The sequence below is a fragment of the Monopterus albus genome, unplaced genomic scaffold (assembly GCF_001952655.1).
Source record: "Monopterus albus unplaced genomic scaffold, M_albus_1.0 scaffold2.1, whole genome shotgun sequence".
NCBI lineage: Eukaryota > Metazoa > Chordata > Actinopteri > Synbranchiformes > Synbranchidae > Monopterus > Monopterus albus.
Window position 1 is genome coordinate 6,835,225 of NW_018127882.1, and position 10,272 is coordinate 6,845,496.

General features: G+C 39.7%; 1 protein-coding gene across 2 annotated transcripts in view; it reads right to left on the bottom strand.

Annotated features, from left to right (window-relative positions):
* LOC109957419 (MORC family CW-type zinc finger protein 3) overlaps positions 1-10,272 on the bottom strand; it is a 21,338-nt gene that overhangs the window by 5,211 nt on the left and 5,855 nt on the right. For both annotated transcript variants that reach the window (XM_020595317.1, XM_020595309.1), the window contains exons 3-11: positions 7,803-7,935; positions 7,183-7,403; positions 6,482-6,629; positions 4,243-4,396; positions 3,474-3,602; positions 2,689-2,808; positions 2,507-2,610; positions 2,004-2,132; positions 1,253-1,369 (exon numbers count right to left, since the gene is read on the bottom strand). In XM_020595317.1, coding sequence (XP_020450973.1) covers positions 1,253-1,369; positions 2,004-2,132; positions 2,507-2,610; positions 2,689-2,808; positions 3,474-3,602; positions 4,243-4,396; positions 6,482-6,629; positions 7,183-7,403; positions 7,803-7,935 — 1,255 coding nt within the window. The remainder of the gene's footprint in view (positions 1-1,252; positions 1,370-2,003; positions 2,133-2,506; positions 2,611-2,688; positions 2,809-3,473; positions 3,603-4,242; positions 4,397-6,481; positions 6,630-7,182; positions 7,404-7,802; positions 7,936-10,272) is intronic.

Below are 10,272 nucleotides of genomic sequence, written 5' to 3' on the forward strand. Positions count from 1 at the left end.
CGGTTGACGTTTCTGTGTAGTATGGGGCTAGCCCAACCGAGGTGATATAATGTATAGGCCTGGTGGGTTCAGGGTCTTTCATCTTTCATCTGCCTGCGAGCAGTTTGGAGGTGCAAGATACCTGATCGTGTAATGTTAATTTTACCTGTGATCCTTTGAATAAATCAGGACTGTTTTGAAGTTACTTGGACTGTCTCGTCTCTCAGAGTTAGCAATGGTAACAAGAGCCATAATCCTACATACTGTAAGCAGCTACATCAATAAATCTGCTTAGAAATCACAGAGCTTGGCTAAGAATCATCGTGTTTTTTTTTGTTTTCTTCAATATGAATGTGATCCAGTAAACACTGTGTGTACATACAGTACATGGGTACGTTGCAAATTAGCAATGGTAACAAGAGCCATAATCCTACATACTGTAAGCAGCTACATCAATAAATCTGCTTAGAAATCACAGAGCTTGGCTAAGAATCATCGTGTTTTTTTTTTGTTTTCTTCAATATGAATGTGATCCAGTAAACACTGTGTGTACATACATGGGTACGTTGCAAGCAGGAACTGCTACCAGCTCATTTGCTATATTTTTAGTGGTGCCAAACTGAGAAAATACTAAATACAGGCTAAAAAGGAGGCTCCGATTTCGTGTTTTTTTTTTGTTTTCTTCAATATGAATGTGATCCAGTAAACACTGTGTGTACATACATGGGTACGTTGCAAGCAGGAACTGCTACCAGCTCATTTGCTATATTTTTAGTGGTGCCAAACTGAGAAAATACTAAATACAGGCTAAAAAGGAGGCTCCGATTGGCCTGAACAGCCTTGCAAACTAAATCTGCCTCCGATTTAGTTTGCAAGGCTGTTCAGGTCATTAAAAACAGTAATTTGCTGATAAATCTCGCTGTTCCCTACAGAAAACAATGGACCTCAATCGAGTGTTTGGAGCTATTTGAAGCTACGTGAGTCATGCGACCTGCTAGTGTTTTTGACTCCTCAATGTCGCAACTTTTCTATCTTAAGAGCTCTGATTTCCTCATCCCCTGAAGCACTGTAGGAACCATAGCTCCAAAACCTACAGCATGATTAACTATCAAACAGAGGAAAGACAAAGAATAAAACTAGAAGTCATTCTGTCTTGACGGAGTCAGTGTCAGCCTTTGAAAACACGTGATATAAATACAGCCAAACAACTGTTCTGGTTATTTCCAGAGAGAGAGAGGAAAAAAGCAGGAGGTCAGTAGTTCAAACGACACACCTGTAACGTGGGTTGGGGTTCTGACTGCAGTTCCAGCTTTCAGGAATCACACTGTAATGATGTGCAGGGATGCTCCGCCATTTCAGGCACTCTTCACACTGTAACCATATGGGACCCCTGCAAATACACACATAAGTATGGCAAACCCTCAGTAAAGCAGAAGTGGAGATTAAAGGGGAAGTCACCAAATAAACTCTTTTCAGATGATCTCAAGAGAGCCTAGACTTGGGCATAAGAACATCAAGCAAAAGCCACATACTGTACAAGATGAAAGTATTCTCTGTACATTTTCTAGCCCAGTATAATATATACTTGAAGTTCCCTGGCTCATCATGTTGGCTCAACTTGAAAAGCAGCTCCAGAAGCTGCATCTCTGATTTCAAGCTTTGAAAAAAAAAAAAAAGAAATCGCCTAATTTCACTTTCAGTTTACTTCACAAGTTCCTACATGATAAATGCTGCTCATCAACCAGTATGAGCCCAAATCCTTGTCCCTTTTTTTTTTTTTTTTTACACCTAAAGTAGTAACAACAATAGAAAAAACATGATTCTGAAGCATGGTTCATGAAACTCAAAGACTATGGCAAACAAGCAAAAAGGTAAATGGAAAGCTTGGTTAAAGGGCTAGATTTAAAAACATAAATGGACTTGGCTTTGTAGCTTGCTACAGGTTGTGGACACTTGAAGGTGAGAAGAAGAACTTGTACTGTTTACACCACAGCTGTGAAAAAAAAGAAACTGTTGGCACTAACTTGTCAGCATCAGGCTTATCTTCATTTCCATTTCTGTCTAGCGCCTGATAAGCTCGTTCTCTGGCCTTCTTCTCTGTCACCTCCTTCCAGTAGTCGTTGAGTTTTAGGCCCAAAGCACCAAGAGTGAGTCTTGGGAGAATAAAAAAAAGAAAAGACAGTTCATTCCTTTTGTTGTTTCTCCTAATATCAAACAAACAAAAGAAAAAGTATATAAGCAAATATATGAATAAAATCGTCTAGACAAAATTACTTTTAAATTTGTGGTTTCAGCTGTGATCAGCTATAAAAAAACTCACATCTGGTTTCATGTTTGCAGAAAATGACAGCATTTCCTGGAAGAGCCGCATGAGTCAGTGGTGCTATACTTTCTCATAGCTCTGTAAATATAATCTTAGCAGTGGTATTTTCTGCCTTTATCTTCTTTATCCCAAGCATCAATTTAAGCAGCTAGTTAACCACACAGCTCATATTAGCACAAAGCATTTTGTGTGTGTGTGTTGTACCTGTATTCCTTGGTGTACTCAAAGTCTTGCTTATTGTGAGCGGGTTTCAGAAAGTTACACTCTATAATACCGACGACACCGATTCCTGCTCTCTGACCCGAGGTCTGTAGGAAGTTGGAGAGAGAGTTAAGTGGATGCAAGTGTAATGCTTGAACACATACAGCATCATCCTTTTCTTCTACCTTCAGCTGGCAGCCCACTTTCTCATAGGCCTTAATGAGTCGGTTCTTGTGGTACATCATGATGCCATAGTGGTCTTTGTTTTTTGGGTTCAGCCCAAAGGTCACCTTCACTTTCTCTTTCTGACAGACAGCAGTCAAGGTTATAGTAACAGCACAAAGGCAGAATTCAGAATATCTGGCAATGGAAATATTTAACAAGTTCAGCATTACAGATGTACAATAAATGTGTAATTCTGTATGTGCATGGCCTATGTCCTGCTTCAGATTTATTAGTTCTGGATTTGGGGGATGCTTCTCAGAGCAGTTAGTGCATTTGTCCAATTTGAAATTCTGTAACAACAAAACAAAACAAAACAAAAAGATTAGGTGTGGTGTGTTTAACCAGTGGGGAAGATTGATGTCAGTGCGTAAGTGACATGGAAAACCTCCAGTCTTGCGTTGTGAGGCCTCCTTGAGGTTCTATCTTTCCCAAGCTAATTTACCCAAAGCTACACTAAGCTTGGAGAGGCCAAAACAAACTATAAGTTCCATGATTCTCCATTTACAGCTCTTGAGAGGAGATAAGACGATGTAAAATATGAAAGTGAAACTACAGTCTAAACAGAAAGGTAAATGAAATCCAGTCACAATACACATTTTTGATTTCCCTACTGTCATTCAGCTGCTCAGAAACACTTCCCTGCAAAAAAAACCTGCTAGATTCAAAAGCGGCAAATGCAGATCGAGATAATATCTTGGATTTCTACCACCATCCACGTACACAAGCGAACACTCATAAAAGATACGCTGAAGTGGGGTTTATACACATCATGCTCAGTGTGTGTCAGCCCCCTTGACACCAGCTTAGTGAGAATCTTCTTCCCCCTCAGTATGATCTGTGTCCTTGGCTTTAGATACAAAACACTTAGGTAGGCCTGAGACAGACAGACAGAAAGAAAGAATTTAAAAGAGACATTTAGAAATTAAAGCAAATACTAGTAATTGTTTTGGTAATTTATCATTTTGATATATTAGACTGAGAGTACATTATTTAAATGTTTCAAACTCTTAAGACTCACTTGAAAAATCTGATCTGATCATGGCTTTTAATAAAACTGGGGCAGTGTTACTACAAAACCACAAGTATGTCTCAGGTACTAGAGAGCTATTCTGGTTTGTGCATGAAACTGGCATGCACACCTACACACACACACGTCTGCATAGGACATGTATTTGCTATGTGGAACACTCAAACCTTTACCGCAACCACCGTCTCTTACCCTGAATTCTGCTATAATCCTCTTCTTAACCACTAACCCTAAACTCATCCAAAATGTCTCAATGTCCTAACAAGCCCAAATGCTGACACCCAGGCATCCTTCATTTTGGTGATTTTGAATTTTAATAAGTACTCCTTTAGGGGTTTAGAAAAATCTTTCATTTCTTAAATTAAATAAACCATTTTAAATCCAATGCATTATCTAAAAATGCACTGGTCCAGTGGTGAAAACTGGGCTGTTTCTCCTTGCTAGTGAAAAGCTGACATTACAGAGCTACATGGTTTTCCTGACTCACCTTGAGACTGTAGTGTATGTCTGAGATGTTCTGCTCTGCCCTCAGGACCCCACTGTTCCTCTGTCCCTTCTTCAGCTCCTCGATCTGAATCTCAGGCAAGCGAAAGTCATTCACATCGGTCTCAAAGTCAATTTCAGGCTTGCCATCTTTGGCCCTTTGGGATAACATCAAAGGACAGTTGTTAAAACAGGTGATAATGACACACCATATGTGACTGCTCTGAGTCTACCTTTATGGTGCAGCAAAAATCTGGCAGATTTTCCTGTTTGAAAGCTAAATTAGATTTTAAATTGTTTTTGCCCCAGTCCAAAAACTATGAGGGTGCTGTGTTATAGTGTATATGTGTGTACATGAGTTTTACATGATAGGAATCTGGCTATTTAGATGATTATTATCAGTGTAAAGAGGAATGAAAACAAACAAAAAGCCTATAGGACTGTTGCTCTTAGTGACAATTAGAGAACAACAGGAAAAAAGACTTTGAATCTTTGGGCTAAAATTTTTCTTTTGTCTTCATATGATGATGTAATGATGGTTTGCTTTTGAACATGTGCCCTATTGTGTGCATTTGTGTTAAGGCACCATTAAACAAATATCAAGGTGTGTGTTCATGCCCATTTGCATGTCTGTTTTTGTATTTGCATAGTCATCAGTCTCACATGCCTTAAAATAAGCCTACACTCATTATAAGCTACTTACAAACACAAACCAAGAATGCTTGTGGGAACTAAAGGTAAAGCTGCAGCTTAATATAAGCTTAATACAAAGACTGGAAGCAGCTGGAAACGGTGAGGCTGGTGCTGGACAAAGATACAATCTGCCTACTAGCATCTCTAAAGCTCAGAAAGTAACACACTGTACACATTTTACTTCCAAAACAAAAAAGAATAAAATGTTGTTTGATAAAACATATTAATTAGTATTAATTATTAATTAATTTTAGGCACATTTTTACCTTTGTACATGCAGGGAAGCAGTTTCCCCCCATTTCAGTCTTGATGCTAAGCGGATGGTTGCTATTTAAAGTGAAGTCAAGTCAAATTTTAATTGTATAGTCAGTGTTAGGTTATTTCTTAGTTAGATAGATATTCAGAGATTTGTTGTCTAAGAATGTTTAGTGCAGCAGGATGTCTTCCTCAGGCTGTTAAATGCAAGGATAGTTAAGGCAGAGAAGGGCTGAAGTCAGGGACGAATGTTATTATGACGGTAAAAGTAACCATAATATTTGTCTTAATGTGTAATGTTATGTCAAATTGTTTTAGATACACACCACGAAAACAACAGCCACACACATTATTTTCTTCATGTTTTGTCTACTGCTCTGCTCAGCTGCCAAGCTGGCATATCAGGTGACGTCACGGTTCGACAGTCGGGGTCTTGCTGCTTCTGGGCTGCTTGGGCAGCCTGGGGGTTGGAAGATCTCTGGACTTGGAGTGTTAATTCTTGCCTGTGACTCTTTGAATAAACCAGCACGGTTATATTTTTTATATACTCAAGTGGTCTGAGTCGTCCCTCGGAGTTCCTGGTTTGAAAGAACCGGATGAGGCTTTATAATGGTTTTCAGCCTTTATCAGGGTATTTCGTAGAAAGGTTCATGCACAGTGCCGAATTAATGTAAAAAGGTGAGCTATAATGGAGAGGTGACTTGATTTCATAAGTTGGCAACAGGAATGACCTGTCAGTCAACAGTGTTTGGTCTAATGTTTGTATGACTGGCAGCACCGCCAAGCTAATCAAACAGCTGACTAGATATTTCTCTGTACTGTCAACTCAGGATGGAAGTTACAGTCATCGATATGGTTAGCCTCCACAGGTAATACAGGAGGTATTATATAACTTTGCTGGGGAGTAATTCTTGTGAATGGCAAAACAGAAACTGCTAATGTAGTGAATTAGCCAAGTTATGTTAGCGAAAAAAGCTAGTCAGCTGATGTTACATAAATAATATATTCTAAATATAAGTTAGAATTTCCTTTGCAAAATTTTACCCCCCAAAAATAAAATAAAGACAAAGAGCACCTTAGCCATCTGAAAACCTAGGGAAAACCCTAATAACCCAATAAACGCAAATTTGTCCAGCAGGGATTTGATATTAATTATTTGGTGGTATTTATCTTATCAAACTGCAAAAAAGTATAGGTATATTTCACCCAATTGCAAACTATTTTTGATCAAATTTTAAATTACTAACATGCATCTTCTAATTTATTTTCAGCGTGAGCAAATGTATGATTCTGACCTGCGAATATTCCAGATTAATATCTTGGTGCCTTTTTTGGAGAGGATGGAGTCAAAGTGCGCAAGTATCTGCTCCTGGGAGGTGATGATGGAGTGCTGGAGGATGGCTGCCAGGCTGGCCTGTGAGTCCTCTGTCACCACCAGTGACTGTGACACTGAGTTAAGGTCAGGACATACGGGAACATGCAAGGTGGCCAGCATAATCTCCACCAGTCAGTGTCAAGTCAATGACATCCAAAATTTTTAATTTGATTAATCGATCATGCTTTTAATGGTTTATAGCAGGGGTTTTCAAACAATTGTGACTCAGGGATTACCATTCTGACTAAGAAGTAACCCGAAGACCACCGGATCACCACTACTTTAATCCTGAACGTCACCTTGGCTTTTCTAAACTTTATATATTTGCATGAAATTGATTATTCACAAATGATAAGTGATCCATGAAAATGAGTTTAAAAAATAAAATAAAAAAGATTCCTGCAGTGAAACTACATTACTGAATGCATGATCAAGGACCACCTGCAATGTATTCGTGGACCACCACTGTGGCCACGGACCACAGATTGAAAACCCCTGGTTTACAGTAATTACACCAAAAAATCATGAAGACATGCTGGAATTAAACAAATACACACACACTGAATGTTCAAGTATTCTCCTCTTTCCCCTCCCCAGCTTCCATCTTTTTGTGAAGGATATTGGTTTGCTGGTTGAAGGGCACAATGGGGACAATGACGGCCTGGGCCTTGATGTTTTCTAGGTAGGTCTGAGACAGCATTCCCATCGTCTGGCAGCCGCCGTTCTTGGTGAAGATCAGTGCATCACGGCCCAGACGCATGGAACCAGACTTGAAACCGTTCCCGTACACGCCGATAGCCTGGTGACTGGTCTTACCCGAGCCCTTCTCGGTAAAACCAAAACTAAACATAGGGTTAAAGAGGAGAATAAGAAAATAGATTATTTATTACTTGTGTTTTTCAAGAGCTTCTAATTTGGTAACTAATGATTACTTTCATTGCTGATGAATTATTTAAAGAATTATCAGATAAAAACTGTTGTTTATGTAACACTAGTAGCTGATGAATCAGCTGAAGGTTTCAGCTGTCTGTATAAATGTAGTGTAGGTCTTTGTGGGAAAGAGAGTGTATGGTATGAGAAAGGGATACCAAAAACTAAATGTAGTCTAAATATGTAAACACAGATCAGAGGAACACTATCAGACAAAATTATGAGCAAAAAACATTTGAGGCTACATACCAATACACTTTTTATGTGTTTTTCATTAACATGTCTACCTCTTGTGCAGGTGCCCGTCTTACCTCAGCATCCTGTGAAGTTTGCTGGGTGTCATGCCACTGCCATTATCAGTGAAAGTTAGGCAGAGGTGCCCGGCTTCATCGACGACGTCTATCCAGATCTGTTTGGCGGATACACCAGGATCTGATGCATTGTCTAGTACACAAGAAAAGAAATGAATTAACTACAGGGAGAGATATGGTAAAAAAGATTATGGGGAGATTTTCCCCTTTTGGTATTTAAAATTCTAACCTGCCTTTTATAAAGTGTGATGACTTTTTTTTTCTATGACAAACTTACAGCTGATCATGTTACCAGGTGGGGGATGAAAGGAAAGTTACAATTTATTATGATTTGGCTTTGGTTTTCAATAAAGTGGGTGAGGTCCAAGTTAGTGAAACCAGTTCCTCACTGCACAGACTATGTGTACACACAGTAATTGCACAAAGCTGAATCACAAATTTGGAATTTGTGAATGAGGTAGATGTTTATAAGTTTGTGTTGCCACAAACTGTTCACTTCTCCTAGTTATTGTTTCTATCCTGGCCAGGCCTGCCAATCTTACATGTGCCTACATGCACAGTCCATATGCAAAGCAGCAATGCCAGATTGGGCAGTTTTTTTAAATGAGGTCGGTAAAAAATAGTTTTGTGCACGCTGTGAACATTCAAGCTAACTTTAGCACCATTTGCATGGTTTGCCTAAGAAACATTAGGCAATATATTCCAATAAATTGGGACCTTCTGTGTGCTTCACTGAGTTCAGTCAACTGATTGTCTGGTAATTGATTAAACTTGTATTTGTTTTACATGCATTTCATTAAACCAATGCCAGAGTTGAACAGAAAAGTAAAACAGAGGCAAGAATAAATTACATCTTGGTTGCCTATCTCTGTTACAAAATTAGGCACCTCTGTGTTTACAGGAAATAACTAAATAAAATTCATGAATCAAAATAAGTGTACAAGTACAAATTTACTAAATTATACACTGTATGTAGATTATTGCCATGCAAATAACAGTGACAACACTGGCAGATTTACTATTTGAAATTCTTGGTGATTTTTTTAAACAACGAGTGCTTCACTTCAAGCAGAGGTCAGAAGAAACTTCTCACCTGTAGCCAAGGAAATGACATTATGAGATGATGATTCATGTAAATGATATGTAAATAGAGACACACTGTTCTTGTATTACAGTGCAGATCTGATAGTCAGGAAAAGGGTGATAAATATGGAAAAATGTACAATTAGTATTTGCCTTTGTTTTCTCTTCTAAACTAAATTGTCTAACATGCTGGTTTCACTGTATGGCTGTCTGACCACTTGTTTTTTGTTTATTTATTGTTTTTAACCAAGGTAAAATCCCACTGAAGTAAACTCTCTCTTTTTCAAGTGGCATCATTACATGAAATGTAATGGTTTGTAATATATGAACCGCCATAAAGCCCCGACTGGTGGAGGGCTGCAGTGATGGTTGACTTTCTACAACTTTCTCCCATCTCCCGACTGCATCTCTGGAGCTCAGCCACAGTCATCTTTGGGTTCTTCTGTACCTCTCTCACCAAGGCTCTTCTCCCCCGATAGCTCAGTTTGGCCGGACAGCCAGCTCTAGGAAGGGTTCTGGTCGTCCCAAACGTCTTCCATTTAAGGATTATGGAGGCCACTGTGCTCTTAGGAACTTTAAGTGCAGCAGAAATTTATTACAGGACTGCTGTATTAGACTACTTTACTTTTAGCTTGTACCTAATACTTTCTAGCTTTTCTCAGGCCCGTTTGCTCCTCGTCGTTCTTTTGAATCTGTATTTAGTGTTTTGTGTCTCTTCTCTCCAGCTGCTTAGATTACATTCCCTTTTTTTGCATCAGCCGCTCCTTCGGACCACGGACCTCCTCCACTCTGCTCTTCACCACCCTGCAGGTCGATGCACAGTCTACCACTCACCATATGTACTATTTCTGTTTATCTGCAGTTGCACCTAACCCGACCAGTCCAGGAGTGAGTCCCAATGTCCGCAGCCCGGTCTTCTTCTCATCATCTCCATCATTGACTGTGTACACTCCTATGCTCGACACCCGGTTCCATTGTTCCTCTGTTCATTTCTTGTCACTTATACAGCACTGTAAATAAACTACACTGTCTGCACCGAAGTCAGCCACCTGGGTCCGTCTATTTTTGTGACTCACTATTTTTTGTGTTCGAGCAGTCCTTACAGAAAGAACTGGCCACCATGGACCCTGCTGACTCCGGTGCAGGCAGATCACCATCTAATGCACAACTAGCTCAGGCACTGCAGCAGCAGCAACACGACCTGGCGGCACTCACACAGCAGATAAACCAACTCAACTCCCCGATGTTTGCACAACAGAATCACCCATCCACTTGTTCTACCAGTCCCCGCCCTGATCCTCCGATACCTGAACCAGAATTATTTGATGGTAATGTGGATAAATGCCGGGGTTTCCTGCTGCAGTGCCGCCGGGTGTTCGAGCACCAA